The sequence below is a fragment of the Siniperca chuatsi genome, linkage group LG17, assembly GCF_020085105.1.
Source record: "Siniperca chuatsi isolate FFG_IHB_CAS linkage group LG17, ASM2008510v1, whole genome shotgun sequence".
Classification (NCBI taxonomy): Eukaryota; Metazoa; Chordata; class Actinopteri; order Centrarchiformes; family Sinipercidae; genus Siniperca; species Siniperca chuatsi.
In genome coordinates this window covers 11,392,310-11,408,044 of record NC_058058.1, presented here as the reverse complement: position 1 = coordinate 11,408,044, position 15,735 = coordinate 11,392,310, and the positions used below count along the sequence as shown (strand labels likewise).

The window sequence follows — 15,735 nt, the reverse complement described above, 5'->3', positions numbered from 1 at the left end:
CTAGTGATATTTTAATTTAATTAATTTAATATTTACTCATAGGTAAAAGCACTGGCAAAAAGAAGGCAGATTCTGAACATTTCAAATTTTTATTGAACATAAATAAAATAAAAAAAATTGCATGTAAAAAAAATATTTAACAGGTTTAGAAATCTTTATACAACTATGTACAGGCAAGGATCCATAGTGAGCCGATAAAGTAACAAAGCTATGCGTGTCAAATTCAATTAATCCTAAAACACAAAAACATACATCCACAGCATTCAGCCTTCAACCTAAACTCTAGGATCCTATCTTCATCCATTAGTTGGGTGTGGTTGCACACAGGAGGAAATGAGCACTATTCTTAAAAAATAATTGCAGGCATAATAGCAAGTCAGTTTAATATTATTGATGTTATTTGTTTTCATACTATCAAGATGTATTGATTAGAAAGATTGAACAATGAGGAAATAATTCTTCACCAAATGTGTTGTGTAATTAAATCTTGCTTCATAAACACCTGAGGTAGAACACCTGTGAGACAAAAAACAGGAGGAAGAGGGTGCAAAACAGCCGCAAAAAAAAAGAAAAAAAAAAAAGATTAACTTAGCATCACTACTCAGCAATAGCTTCGGTTCTGTTAGTCAGCCTTCACTTACAAATAGGAAGTTAAAAGCTCAAACACATTTATTTCCATCAGCTTGTTGAATATACATTTATTGTTCAAATATACAAAAATACAAAAAAGGTTTATAAGGGACTGTGCAGAGCAAGATCACTATATTCAGTTTAAACCCTGCATCAAGGAAACTCTCCCTCATAGACCTTAAAATACACAAACAGCACAAATTAACAAATAAAGTAATAGCGGGATAAAAGCATTTAGATCACAGCATCTCTGCTGTCACAAATAAAAACAGGAAATTTCAACTGACTGAATGGTGGGAAAAAGGTTTGGGTGCCTATATTAAAACTACGTTTTGGGGTAAATGTCACCAGCACCTAAAATATTGGAGTCCCTGCTCTCAAGACTTGTGGTATCCAGAGTGAGGTTAAAATGTAGCTGCACTACAGTGTACACTAGGTGCCTTGAGTCAAATGTGTTTATTTTGCTCTGAAGTAAAATTTGTCCCCTCTGCTGCCAGAGAAGGTCGTGTCAAAGTAAGGTGCTGAATAATTTCTCCCCATCCTTCTCTGTGACCTTGTATTTACAAAGACACTCGGTCACCAGCATAATAATAGATCACCCTTTACAGAGTAATAACTGATATCAGGTTATTTTAGTTTGCACCGTTTGTAGCTGGTAATAATTTGCTAGACTGTTGTCTAGCCCCAGTTCCAGTAGAGGCTACTGACAACAAATTCAACAATATAAAAAACTGAGAGAACATGTTGTATGAGATGGTAAAACAGTACACAAATCCAAAAGGTAGTGCAGTTCATGAATTGAACTTCCTAACAGACCAACAATCCAGCAGTCTGAAATCACATAAATAGTATTCATCCCAAGCTTTGACATATGGCTCTAATCTGGTTTCTGACTATGAACAGCAGTTCAGAGGACAGAAATGAACAAACACGCTGTCCTCGATCAGTCTATAAATTAAGCTTCCAACAAAGTGAAGACTTTCAGTAGATCAGGTCTGTGTGTCTCAGCGACCTCTCAGTCACCTTTATCGGTTCATTAAAGTCCACCTCCTAATTTCAGGTGCATTAAACCAGATGGCTGTTGGTACGTGGTGTGTGTGTGTGTATTGGTTGTACTAATTCAGGAAGCGACGGCAGCGTTTCGCCCCACAGTTGCAGTGCAGCTTGCTGTTCTCGTCCTCGATGGGGAACTTGTAGTCGTAGGTCAGTTCTTCGCCCCGGTAGATCTTCCTCAGGGCGAAGATGACGATGTGCTTGCGTCCATCCACATTGATGACACGAGAGTAGCAGTTCGGCTCGCATGAGTGGTTGATGAAACGAGCTGCGTTACCTTGCATCGTCGCGTCCACCACATCAAAGTCGTCGATGCGGAACATGTAGCAGCCGATGCCCTGATGGAGAGTGATTAAACAGGTTAAACAGATTAAACAGGTAGTCATTATTTTCACAGGTCCAGTACATTCAACAGCTTAGTTATAGTCCTTAAGATTTTCATGAAATCAAATCTCGTTTTTTGATACTATTTATGGTCTGCATTTTTCTGCAATAGTCATTCAATGTATTTATATTCTGTAATTTTCCTCTGGAGCAAGTCAAAAAAATAATAATGACGCAGAAACTCTGTCATTATGATTATGATTTCTAAGTATAGTAGTGTGTATAATGTTTACTAACCTTGCCGTCATAATATTTCTCCCGCTTATCAGTCAGGACAGAGCGAATGACTGTGCCAGCGTACTCGATCACCATCTCCCCAGCCTCGATGTTCCTTTTGCAGAAAAGGCCGCGACCATGAATTTCAGATCTAAGAGGATTACAAAACAGTAAAAAGTTAAATACATTTGAGCATGCAAATAATTTTTGACATTAATAAAATCTCGTGCTTTTCGTTTTTTGTTGCCATTACCTGTAAACTCCTACTGCTTCTTTCGAGATTTTTTCCAGGTGTCTGAATCTCATTGCCATGGGAAGCTCACTGCTAGTGGCTCGCCTGTCAGAGTGAGACACAGAAAAAGTGGTGTCAACATGGATGCGTCATCTGCTAAATTACCTCCTTTTAGCAACTTTGAAATTCTGTTTGCTGTGGTGTGCAGTGGGTTAAGGATCAAGAAAGTGGCACAAATGTAATCCCCTAACCTGGAAGATTTCAGTGGGAATTCATCCTCCTCTTCGTCAAAGGGGCCTACTATGTCAGGGAGCTCTCTGTGCTGTGATGCCAGGAAGTTGAACATATCAAAAGTTGCTTTCCTAATTAGAGAAAGAGGAAGAAAGAAAATACAGTTATTTGAGGTGTATTTAAACAAACAAAGCAAAGCAAAAACATTAAAATAAAACGTATTAACACTTGTGTCACAACAAAAAGTAACTGTTTCTGTACCGTGTGTAGACTTCAGAACGAGCGCAGCCACTCTGATTTAGGGGAAGCTCTTCCTCAATGTCATCACAGCGGTGGAAGCGGAAGCGGTGGCGTTTGCAGTTTGCAGCACCCTGCAGTTGCTCCAGCAGGAAGATGACAGCATCGTGGACAACACCGAGCACCCGGGGCCCGCTCATCACGCCCAAAGGCAGCTGCTTCAGGTGGAAGCCCGCTCGAGCTTCGAGGACACCGTCAATCACTGCACGCCAGGCAACTGAGGGAGGAAAGAGATAAAAGGTGTGAGAACTTGGCAAAACTGCACACACAATGACAATAACATATATGTCTGACTATATGCCAAACAGTTACCAGCAGAATGTAAACAAACAAGGACAGTTAACAAGCAGCTCTTACCCTCAATGCTGTTAGCCTTAACACTGAAGCCATCATCGCTGGTGATTTCAAAACACAGGTGGGGCTGGTTCATGTATGTCCTCCTTCTGTGTTTGGGTGCAGGCGCATCGTCTTCTGAGCTAAAACCTGTAGAATTAAATGAGTCAAACATACATACAGCATTTCCTGAAAAGCAATAATACTTTTTTAAATAACTTTTAAAAAAATAACTTTTTAAAATAATCAAACAACCATATAACTGAATAATTAGAATTTGTCTGGCTAATTAAAGAACAATGTATCATGACAACGGGAAGAGTAGCTGTTGCGCTGGTGACAACTAATGCAGATCCAAATAAACAAATAAACAATGTTTAGTTACAAACCTGAATAAGGGCCCCATTCAGAGAGGTCTCCGTGGCGAGCGCTGACCCACGTGTGTGTTTTACCCTGAATGTTGGTTTGTGCGTGTGTAGGTGGACTCTCAACCCGAGGGTGCCTGAGCAGAATGGACAAACAATAAATATGAGTACTTATAATACAACACATTTTAATCATTCATGGGCATGTTCAAATTGTACATTTTCAGTAACACGATTTTTCTTAAAAGAGAAATGGTGCATTTTGTTCATCTCCAAAATAAGCCTGTTTTGGCAAGGAATACTACTTAGAAGAAGAACTAAATTATTTGATACATTATGTTGCCTTAAAATGCACTTAAATAGCTGTTGATGCAAAATTTTCTCCTTTTCTTTTAAAATAAGTTGTCTTGCATTTCTACCCCTCAAACCCCTTTAAATTAATGTAATCTGACACTAACCATTTGCCTCTTTGCAACTTTATAGCATAGTAATAAGGATCTAAATGAGGGTACCTTTAAGATGAACTAACCTGGAGGGTGTAGGAGGTGGTGGAGCAGTGATCCTCAACTGCTTAGGCTCATCAGGCATATTTTCCTGGTCCATATCAAGAACATCCTTCATTGTTGGAGCTTTCATTCTCACACGACTCGGTCTGTTGGAAGAAAGCAAGACAGTAAACATTTTGGTGACTTAATAAACCGATTCCTGAGACAAAACATGTCACACAAACAACAGTGCTGCTGCTAACTTCATTAGGGTCATCAAAGAGTACTCGTTAATGGACTGGGATAATATTAAATTATTAAGCATTACATTTTTTTGTCACATCAGCTGGGTTTCCCTGTTTATATCATTAAGCACCCTTCCTCCTTCCTTTTGGGGCTTTGTAGCTAATGCAGTACACATGGGTTACAGGACTTTCCTGCCTCTTCTCAGTCATGTGTTTGCTGGGCTGGTACACATCTTGAGAATACATACTGCCTAAGAGGCTCAACTTGGCAAGAAAGTCTACAACAGTAAACGCCAGTAGACAGCCTTGCTAAGAGAACCTACCACGAATGTTATAGATGACATAGCATGAAAATGGACAGGTGAAGTTTTTAATATTTTGTTAAGGGTGAAAATTATGCTAAAGATAAAAGTAATATGCAGCAAATTCAAAATATCATTTTATCATTTCACAACTAAACCAACAATGAAATAACCACTAGATGCAGCCCTAATATTAGTTTATCCCAGTTAGTAACCTAAACGTCCATTGCAGCGCAAAGTTATTTTTTGGACAACATGTAATTACATGTACACGTGTATTTTGGTAGTTTTTCCGTCTTATACACTGCAGTGAAAAACACTAGAGAAGAATAAAATCTTTGAGTACCTGGCTTCATTAACTTCATCCAGCTCACTTGAGGGATCCCTCAAGAAGTCCATCTTGGATTTCTTCCTGGAGGGCCTTTCAGACACTGATGACACTCTCTTGACCCTCACCTGGTGGCGTAATGAAGCAGGTGGATGTAGGTTGACATTTGGTTCACTGAAGAAGCCACTAGGGGACTCTAATCGTGCAGCTGGTGACTGATCTGAGTCCTCTGCGTCCTGAAACTGGGATGATCTTCGATGTCTGGCCTTTGGCTGTCGAGTGTTACTGAGGATGATGGGTTTCGTCTTTGGTGCGTCGCGGTGGGTAGCCATGGCTCTGTCAATAATAGCCTGGGCTGTGCTTTCTTCAATGTTGGAGAAACTTGCTTCAGGAACACTCTGCACACAGACAGGAGATGTGGGAGATGGAGTTCCACTTCTTTTCACAGGCACCACTCTGACAATGATTTTCCTATCGGATGTTGTTGTGTGGTTACCAACAAGAGGGATGTTTGTGGCAGAGGTGCTGGAACGAGGCTTTATTATAACACGAGGGACTGAGCGCTGCAAAGCATTACCACTGTGGAGAATCTTGGCAATCTGGCTTATTTTATTGTAGGCAGGAGAATTTGTACTGAGTGACTGATAAGTGTTTGTTCTTGGGTCTTTGATCAGAATCTGACCTTGACGGTTGACCAGCAGGACCTGAGGGGCGGGAGCGGGGGCCGGGGTTGAGCTAGTGGCTGCAGCTTGATTCTGAATTGCAGCTTCCTCCTGACTTCCTGGCCTCGAGTTGTCCAAGCGGATGGCGACGGTTCTGCCTCGTGTGGCACCGGGCTGAATAGGTAGAGCATTTAAACCGTTGATCACAATGGGGGAGGTGACTGTGCGTGGAACTGCACAAAAAGTGGCAGCAGCAGTGGAAACCGACGCATTATTTACAATTTGTTTAGTTCGAGGGGGCAACATCAATTTGAGATTGTGCTGCTGTGGAAGACACGGTTTTGGTGACAAGCGTCTGAGGTTTGATGTTGGACGTTTTGACTTCACAATGATGGTTTTCATCTGCGCTGTGGGAGATTTTTTGGTTGTATTCTCTGGAGAGTAGTCAGGGTCTTTCAGATCATCTGTATATCCTCCAACTGAGTCGGCCGATGAGCTACTTTCATCTTTATCGTCAACTACATTGTTATTTGGGTACATTACAGCGCCATCTTCAGCAGAAACAAAATGGCCTGTAGCCGAATCCAAAAACACCTCATTTTGAGATGTTGGTGTTTCAGAGCTCATTAGGACCTCTTCCTCTTGAACTGACATGTCATCGTTTGCATAACCTGATTCAAGAATATCACATGGTGGAGAATTTTCCTGAAACTCTGGCTCAGCTGTTCCTTGTTCAATGGTTGACTTTGACACGGTGTAGATCGACTCCAGCCTCTTTAAAGCAATCGTCAGCTGTTTAGTAGGTGTATTATGGTTGGTGTGAATCTTAATCTCTGTGTCTTCTCTTTCTGTATCCTGAGCTTCATCATCAACTGCCTCGCTTTCATCACTCTCTGACCCATCGTCCACTCCATCTAACTGTGAGATCGACTGTGCTGAAGGGAGCTGACCAGATGCGTCTGAGCTGCTAGCTGTGTCACACACCACTGTGCGTGAAAATTTTAAGTAATGGCTTGAGTCTTCATCTTCAGAGTCGTTCACCTGATTATCTTCCTGCATTTCCACATCTTGCACTACACCTTCCACCTCTCCTCTCCCGCCTTGTGCTCCGCAGTGAAGTGACACGTTCTCAGTGAGCAGAGCCTCGTCAAACTCAAGCTTAGCATTCAGCATGGAGGCCACTGCGACCTCTGTGTCAGTGTCAAACACAGTGTAAGGCAGGTCCTGAGCCATCAGGTGTGCTACTTCCTCTTCCAGGTTATCTGGGGCCAGTGAGATCCCATTGGTTGTGGCCACTGCTGCATCTTCTGCCTCAGACGATGCTAGGAAGTCTTGGGGAACCTCTGCAGAAACTGGAGTGGTGATTTTAAAGTTTTGCCTCCCTCTGGGGGAGTGAGTGATAGCTCCCTGCCGAGGTGACAGCCCTGCAGAGATGCTGGAGTTGGATCTAGGCGGGGAGCTCCAGACTGGTGATGTTGAGTTTTGTCGTGACAGAGGAGGCGAGGCTGAACTCAAGTTTGGCGCTCTTGGTGGGGAGCTGAACAGGGCACATCTGGAGTGGACAGTGCCACCAGAGCGGAGGGTCATCGGTGCAGACGGGTCGCTGTCTGTTGGCGAGGAACTGCAGAGGCTTCTTGATGAGACCCTGCGAGGCCGACGGGTGTCCTCCAGGTCCCTCAATGTCAGGATGTGATGCGATTTGGGAAGAGTTGACCCTGAAAACAAATAACTAAGAGTGAAGAGGCAGCAATGCTAATTTACTACTTCAAGGATATAGTAAGATGTGACACATTTAACACTCGCTAACGCTGAGAAAATGCCTTTGCAGGGTAAAAAAGTCAAAATATATAATTATTAACATTTTCATCTTAACCTATTTACCTGGAGATGGAAGAGGTCGAGATGATCCTCCTGCTGGTCTCCTGGTCTGTGTGTAACCAGGACTTTTGGATCCAGGTGTGTTGTGCTGTTTAGAGTTGGGTGACGGGGTAGTGGACTTTATGGGGCTGGATGAGGAACTTAAACGATCCGGGGAGTCCATATCTGGCAAAGAAGAAAAAGGCGTCAAACAAATAATCCAACCACAGCATACCTCTGGTCATAAAATTTGACCAGAGGTACTTAACCTCGACTATTTAAGTTGCAAAAAGAAACATTTCAGGGAAACCACAAGAACAATTTGATCAGTTTTAATGGAGAAATTAGCCTAATTGTTTTATGGGCTTGGTACCTTTTTTAAGGTTACATGTGAGCTCTGTATTTTTAGCAACAACAAGTAAACAAGTCAGCCAGGCCTTAAATAAAAAATAAAAAGTTCCTGCTGACCTCTGTGGTGGCTGGGACTGTGGACTATGGTGTGATTCTCTTCTTGGTCCCACCTCGGATCTTGTTCCTCACCAGGGAGAGGCGTGCTCACTTCTGTCACCTTACAGGTGTACTTGCAGCGTCTGCGGGGGTCCACAGTGCTCCAGTACAACCGAGAACATCTAGAGAGGGAAGGGAAGAAGAATGCGTTCACATAATTAAAGAGGACTAATACTCAAAACCCAAGTTATTTAAAGTCATTTTGTCTACAGTCAGCACCAAAGTTCCCAAAAGAATCACGAATGAAGTCCTAGTATTTGGGTTTTTAGTCACAAACATAGTGAATGTATTTTAATGAAAGTAGTATACATATACAACACTTAAAAAAAGATAAACACAAAAGATCGGTATTATCTCAAATGCTACAAGTGTTGACTCAAGACTGATCAAAATACTGTTTGCATGTTTTATTAGAACTACACTCCCAATGTGTGTTCAACCAGTCAGATTACTTCAGTTAGTCTGCCAGTTGTATAATGCCAATGATCACTTACTGATAGCCGACAGGATACAACATCCTCCCATTTGACGACAGCTCTGACAACACACCAAGTTTCTGAATCTGCAGAGAGCCTGGAAAAGTGAGAAAGTAAAGATAATACGTTTCAGCACACTAAAGGCAGTCTGATATATAGCAGTAATATTTCATCCCTTTATGGAGACACATACCCTGTGTACAGGAGTCAAGTGGCTCAAACCAACAACAGACAACACAGAGATATTTGTACCTATGGTCATGTTTATGGATTCTGGCTCTAGGCCTGTGAGGAACTTTCTTCTGAGATTGATCCCCTCAAAGTCCACATATACCCGCCGAGGGACTTCAAACCCTTTCCCAGACACCATCTGGAAGTAAATCATAAATCAATACAATGTATGAAAAAAAAGTCAGGTGTGAGGTGTACGTGGGAAGTCACGCTTTCCCCTCTGACAAAAATGTAAATTTATAAGTATAATAAAAATAATAAAAAAAGAAGTTTCAGGTGGAAATTGTGTCCATACCTTCGCACTGACAAGATCCCTGTGTTTGAAGCAGTATATCTTCCTGTCCTGCTGAAACACACAGTTCATGGCACGAGCACACATGAAGTGGAAATTACTCTGGCAGGTGGCAAGACAGCAGCCCACAGTGGCTCCTGACTGACCACAACGATCACAACGCTGGAGAATAAAGGACAACATTGTGTTAATTAACTTAGAATTATATCATAATAATTTTCACACATATTTATCGCAGAGGTATGCAACTTGTGCTGACTGCAATCCTACAACACTTGGAGCTAGAGTGACAAATAAACATCTAGCTACTAGAAACATGATCACCATTTAATTTATTTCCTGATAACATCTTACCAGGTGGCGCCCTCTTGAGACAGCGCTGTGCACTTGCAAAAGAGCACTATTCTCCTCATACACCTCTGCAGACCAAAGGCAGCAGTTAACATGGCACCACTCATTCTGTCCCAAGTACAACAGCCGTCCTGCGTCCTGTAGGATGAAAATACATTCTTATCACTTAATAAGCAGAAGAGAGTTTACACTGTCAGATGACATGCAAGGAAAGACAAGAACATTTAGAAAAATGTCAAACCAAAACATTTGTAATGTAGTCAATGCAAACATAATGCATCCTGTTTCTGTATTCAAGTATTTGACTTATGTGAAACTGCAGTGACTTGAGATGAAACAACTCGTCGATTAATCTGCTACTATTTTGATAATTGATTCATTATTTTAAGTCATTTTAAGTAAAATTGTCAAGTATTTGATCGTTGCAGCTTCACAAATGTGAGAATTTGCTGCTTTTCCTTATCTTACATTATATTAAAACTGCTGAATATCTTTGGGTTTTGGACTGTTGGTCAGACACACAGACACAAAAAAGTAATCTTGGACTGTAGGAAATAGTGATTTTTACTGCATTAAAAACACAGTAAGACAGCTAAACTCACACTGGGAGCAGAGTCTCCATATTGTTGGCACAGGGCACACTGCCTCACATCTTCAGTCTTGGTAGTTTCCAGATCACTCATTACACCTGTGAGAAAGAAGGAGGACCAAATGAACATATACATTTTAAACCTGAGAAAATAATAAAGATATTCACCAACGTGGCATTTCAGGGCCGACAATAACCGACTATTATCCGTTTGATACGATAATCATTATTACGCTTAAAAATAAATAGATATTTTTAGATTGACAACGCCGGTGTTTAGAGACCCTTCATCATCACTGTAATAAAAAATTAATTTATTGTAAACTTGTTTTTAATAACCTTAGTTTATTTTTGTTATATGTAGACTAATTAATGACAAGTATGCATAGGCTACAAAAACCATTAGAAAAGCTTCACATACTCTTGGACTAATTAATGGTTAAAGCCCGTGGCCCCCGACTGTTTAGAAAGGGTGTAAGCCTTTTACAAGAAACTGGCTGACAGCCCTGTGGCATCATTCATCCTCTCCTCTGTCCTCCTCCCTCTGCTGCTGATATGAAGAGACTTACTGCAGGACAGGTACTGCTGGTAGAGAGGAGGAGGGGCTGGTTCTGCCTTAAAGTCTACAAGAATTCATCTAACTGTCAAATCGATAGATAATCAGGCTCAACCATTACATACAATTAGCGTTCGTTTTCAAATGTGAAACCTGTAAAGATGTGATCCTTCCCTACTAGAAATGAACAATAGTTATATGTCCAAAGGTTCTGACTAAGATCACATTCCTCAGCAGACATGATACAGAACAGGCTCCATAGTTTCCATACCATGTGAATACAGAGTGAGGCTGTGCAATACACCAGACTGCTGTGTAGTGACTGAGGACAGCACAGAGTCAGGTTTCCCTGCCTGTGGGCCCCTGGACTCCTTGGGCTGGTATGTCCTTTCCAGCCATTGTGCATAGCTGTGCTCCTTAGATGGTGGGAGGACCGCCTCAGGGAGCATGCCACTACGGAGTAAAGGATAAGGACCGTAAGACAGAGGGGAAGGCCAGAGAAGACATTTGAGACAACTGTCGATCTACTACAGTGTCCTGAGTGACACTTTTATTCTCTGTAAGTTATTTAAATTGCAGTTCACTAGACTGAACACTCACCTAAAGCTTCAGCTAATGCCATAAAGCTCAAATATACATAGAGAGGGAATAATAAATGTGTATATATTGTGGGAATAATGTTTGATTAACTGTACTTGGTAATAAATGTACCTCGGGAATTCCTCAGAGAATGAGCTCCACTTTTTCAGATGCCGTTCAGGACACCAACTGAAAACCTGCTGAATCAGCTGTGAAAAAAACAAAATTTGAAATAAGACCAAAGGCAAACCAAGGTAAAATTATGGTGAAGGACAGCGTCTGTTCTTTTTGGACAATATTTTACTCAGTCTTTTTATAGTCTATTTGTCTAGTGACTCAGCTCCACATTCCAGCCAGTCAAACCAGAGGAAGTTAACATGAAAACAGAAACAGAAAAAAAAGTAGATTTCCACTGGAAATTAATGAAACGCGGGTCTCTAAAAATAAACTAAAACCGTGGGAGATCTGGGAGAGGAGAGAAGCTTACTTTGACATAGTGTGCCCTGGCCTGAGTGGTCGGTCTCTGGTGCTCAGAGAGAACCTCTTCCTCTTTCAGCCACTTCCTCATCACAGAGGCGACATCCGCATGGAAAGTTTTCTGAGTGAGCAAGAAAAAAAAAAAAAAAAAAAAAAGGAGGTCAGGGCTTCAATCAAGAGCATCTCACAAGAGTGGGTTTCAGAAAAAGAAAAGAGCTTCAAAGACAAAGAAAGTCATAATTGTGTGACATAAGAGATTTCTGGCACTTGCTGTATTATATTTATTACTGACTGCTTTGGTATGTGCACAGGAATAAAAACAGGTGGTAGTGTAAGTGGTAAAGACTATCTGGTTCTCATAATTAGCAGATTATGAGGAAGAATATACTCACGATTGAGGTGTAATTGCCCCCTTTAAACTTCTTCTCTATGGCTTGTAGATCACAGACTGGTTGCTGTTCCCTGACAAAGTGTGTGTTGTTTGTTTCCTGACACTGAAACACAAAAACAACAGTTTAAATAAGACAACTAATTCAGCTATCTGATATAGATGACCAAAAACAACAATACATTTATTGAAATAAAACATATTAGGGTACTTTTAAAGGAAAATAAAAGCTGAACAGCGCAAGTTGACTTAATAAAAACTGTACCTCTTTGTTTATAAGTCTGTTTATAAGTTATTATAAGTCTGTTATTTGTCTAAGTCCTGTGTGTAGCTCTTACCGCTTTACAGATAAGGAGGTGCTGTGTGGTGTTGTCACAGAGGAGGTCAGAGAGCACCTCCTCCAGCCCGGCTATCAGCCTGCTCTGCAGCTCCTCCTTCAAGCTGCTGTGTTCAGTTTGGTGCTGGCTGCAGGGTGAACAGGTGAAAAACACTTCTTCTGGTTGGCTTGACAGCAAACCAAACAGCTCATCTGCAATGACAAACAGACATGTTAGAGGATATAATGCTGATTAACATGAGAGCAATATTATTATGTGCTTCATAATACATGTATAAATAGTCTAAGAATTATAATTAATTAAAAGTGTTTATGTAATTAAGATGTAGTTAAAATTAAGTCATGCCCTCTTGTATTCTTTTACATGCAATAGCCAAACAGATGTTTCATTGTGCAAAATTTGATTAATTCTCACACTATCAGTTATCATATTCTTCCGTGTACTGTAATTTAAGATGGAAAACAGTCTTAATCTAACGAAACCTGTCAACCAAGAGCAGGAATTCATTAGTGAAGTCCCCTGATGTAGTATTTGGTTGGAATGAATGAAGTTTCATTTATGAATAAACGGAGTGTGACTCACCCGAAAGTCCTTCACATGTGTAATGAATCCAGTGGCTGCACGCTGAACACTGAATCATCTGCGTGTGTTGGTTCTTGTCGCCATAGCACTTGTGGCAGATGGTGCAGAAATTACCTGATGTAAATACAGATCAAATATCAGTCACATCATCCATTTCTGGTGTCACACATCTGAACTATAAAACGCATAGAAGTCCAGGTCATCCTTCTAAGCAACTTTGGACTTGTTTGGTTAACTTATCACAATATCGGGGAGGTTTACAACCAAGGAACCATGTATTTACATTTCACAAATATGGCTGCAAAGCCTTCAGAAAACACTGGTGTGTCTCAGAGGTCTTACCTTTGTTGTGGAGAAGAGTGCAGTCAGGACAGAGGTCTTGCTCATGGTTCCAGGCCAAGTCCCAGGTCTTTCCAGGAGTCACGCCGCAGCTTTTACACCGAATGCATGTCATGCACACCTACACAAACAAAACATTTTATGACAATTTAAGAATTTTGATATCCCTAATACCAGCAAGGAGATTCCGAAATATTTTAAAGGCTATTAAAGCAATTACCCAAGGCATGCTGCAGTTCATAGGTTTAGGATAAGTTGGTCCTAAGCAGGAAGGATGGTAGGAGGTTTGGCATCTCCTGCACTGCAACACAGGCTGGAGAGGAAAATAAAGGGCACATTAATTATGGGCTAATTAATGAGTAAATATTTGACTAGCACCTCTGTCCCATGTCATCACTCTCTCAAATTCGAATTTGCAAATAAAGAAAATAATCTTAATAAAGCACTATGATCTTAATATTTCATGTACAATATCTTAAGACACAGGGAGTCTGGAAAATGTAGTATGTTAAATTTAGAACTTTTATAACTTAATAAAAAAGTATTAAAAATAGATATGAAGGTGAAAACCAAAATGTAACATGTCTGTGTACCAAAACAAAACAATAAATGTCCCATAAAGATAAATTAAATCTACATATTTTTCTAAAAAACAAATAATAAAAATAAATATGCCAACGTGCATTATTTGCAATTAAATACAATCTTTTCTGTTATTCATATTGCTTGTGTTTGTGAATGTAAGTCAATTTCAGGGATAGGGTCACAATTTTTCAAGTATGTCTTAAAACAAGTCAGGTGCCCACATGAACATTGAAACAGGTTTTGCTTGCTGTAATTCTTCTTCCTGTTTATACTGGGCATTTAGAGATGTCTTCCTAATGCACTTTCAATGTAAGTGATGGGACACTAAATCCACAGTCCTCGTTTATCTGAAGCTAATATCAGACTTCAGCAGCCTGAGTTAGTCAAATCAAGTGGATATCTTCCAAAGTTACTTTTACTTTTCAAAGTTCTTTTTGTTTCTGTCCTTCCACTGCAGCTCAACACCGAAAAACCACAGACTATAAAATATGGACGTAGCCTTTGTGATGTTGCCCATAGGTTTTTGAATAGCCAGTGTGAAGCTCAGTGTGGTGACTCCGGCTGACGCCATTTTGGCAGTGCCTGACTGCCGGCTCCCGGCTAACCCAAAAAAGGGGCAAAGAGCGTTGGCGGAGCTGAGGCGGGCTGAATGAAGCCTGGTTGCTTTGGTTAGCCACCTGTGATGGCACCCACCTGTCACTCAATGTGGCCACGTCCTTAATTCTGCATAACTTTAAGCCTTAATGTAATTTAAACGAGTGAGTTATATAAAAAGTCACCCCCATACAGTTGTCATGAAGGGGGAAATTAGCTATAGAGACAAAAAAACGTTTTTTGTACCAGGCAGTAAACATGTTTATTTCTGCTGTAAAGTTTTCACAAAGGGTATTTTAACATGGGGGTTAATGGAGTTGGCTTCATTTTTCAGCCCAGGTGGTTGCAGCTTGGGAAACACCTGGAAAAACCTCCAAATCCTGTTTCGATGTTCATATGGGCAACTGATTATTGTTTTAATACAGACTTGAAAAATTGTGAGCTTATCCTTAAATGCATTTAGGGAGATTTTTTTGCTTTTACATCATAACTGATGGGTTGCATACCTTCGTGCTCTTGCTTCGACGGCCGCACACGTGACAGAATTTGCAGCGCCTGCAGCACCAGTTCTCCTTGTTCTCCTTCAAGGGGCGCTCCTCTGGTGAGAGGCAGAAACTGTGGAAAGGCTCACAGCAGATCTGGCAGAATATCATCTGATGGAAGTGGGAGACAAAAGAAGACCAGTTTAGTCACAGAAATGTTATTATTAGCACTGCACAGCACCATTTTGCAAACATGAACTGTAATATTTCTCAGAACACTGCTATTATCAGTAACACTCTTCATACTTTGCCAGACTATTCAGGCTCTGGTAAAGAGCTGATTTACCTCATGTCGTCCTTTACTGGAGCAGAGCAGACAGACAGGTTGTGGTGTGGTAGGGACAGACGTGAGGACGCTGAGGCCGCCCATTAGCCATACGTTCTGTACAGCACAGTCCTCCTGGTAGACACAAGGCAAGAAAAAGAAAGCAAGACAGACGTAATCAGTTTCTACTTTGGTATTTTGAGGATGCATGAGCTTGCCGAATCAAACTTATGAAAATAACCAGCTTCATAATGATCCCATAGCATCTACTAGTAGCATGGTTGGTCCTCGACATTCTGCTCAAGTCTTTATTTCTACCACCATGATGGAGGCAATTTATATAACACGGACAGATTTGTAGTTCATGCTAGAAAAAAAGACAAAGATGTTGATCTTTCCATTTTTTCTACTAAGGGGCACTTAT

At 40.9% G+C, this 15,735-nt stretch overlaps 1 protein-coding gene across 2 annotated transcripts in view; it reads right to left on the bottom strand.

Moving 5' to 3' along the window:
• Positions 1–75: 75 nt before the first annotated feature.
• Positions 76–15,735, bottom strand: part of kmt2ba (lysine (K)-specific methyltransferase 2Ba) — a 32,351-nt gene continuing 16,691 nt past the window's right edge. For both annotated transcript variants that reach the window (XM_044172641.1, XM_044172642.1), the window contains exons 11-36: positions 15,333–15,446; positions 15,011–15,157; positions 13,546–13,638; positions 13,329–13,446; positions 12,987–13,100; positions 12,405–12,595; positions 12,071–12,172; positions 11,689–11,799; positions 11,334–11,410; positions 10,894–11,075; positions 10,080–10,165; positions 9,481–9,615; positions 9,130–9,288; positions 8,856–8,973; positions 8,622–8,700; positions 8,089–8,249; positions 7,645–7,806; positions 5,120–7,478; positions 4,271–4,393; positions 3,766–3,878; positions 3,401–3,526; positions 3,008–3,260; positions 2,767–2,877; positions 2,537–2,620; positions 2,305–2,434; positions 76–2,021 (exon numbers count right to left, since the gene is read on the bottom strand). In XM_044172641.1, the coding sequence (XP_044028576.1) occupies positions 1,746–2,021; positions 2,305–2,434; positions 2,537–2,620; positions 2,767–2,877; positions 3,008–3,260; positions 3,401–3,526; positions 3,766–3,878; positions 4,271–4,393; positions 5,120–7,478; positions 7,645–7,806; positions 8,089–8,249; positions 8,622–8,700; positions 8,856–8,973; positions 9,130–9,288; positions 9,481–9,615; positions 10,080–10,165; positions 10,894–11,075; positions 11,334–11,410; positions 11,689–11,799; positions 12,071–12,172; positions 12,405–12,595; positions 12,987–13,100; positions 13,329–13,446; positions 13,546–13,638; positions 15,011–15,157; positions 15,333–15,446 (5,724 nt within the window). In that variant the 3' untranslated portion in view covers positions 76–1,745. The remainder of the gene's footprint in view (positions 2,022–2,304; positions 2,435–2,536; positions 2,621–2,766; positions 2,878–3,007; positions 3,261–3,400; positions 3,527–3,765; positions 3,879–4,270; positions 4,394–5,119; positions 7,479–7,644; positions 7,807–8,088; positions 8,250–8,621; positions 8,701–8,855; positions 8,974–9,129; positions 9,289–9,480; positions 9,616–10,079; positions 10,166–10,893; positions 11,076–11,333; positions 11,411–11,688; positions 11,800–12,070; positions 12,173–12,404; positions 12,596–12,986; positions 13,101–13,328; positions 13,447–13,545; positions 13,639–15,010; positions 15,158–15,332; positions 15,447–15,735) is intronic.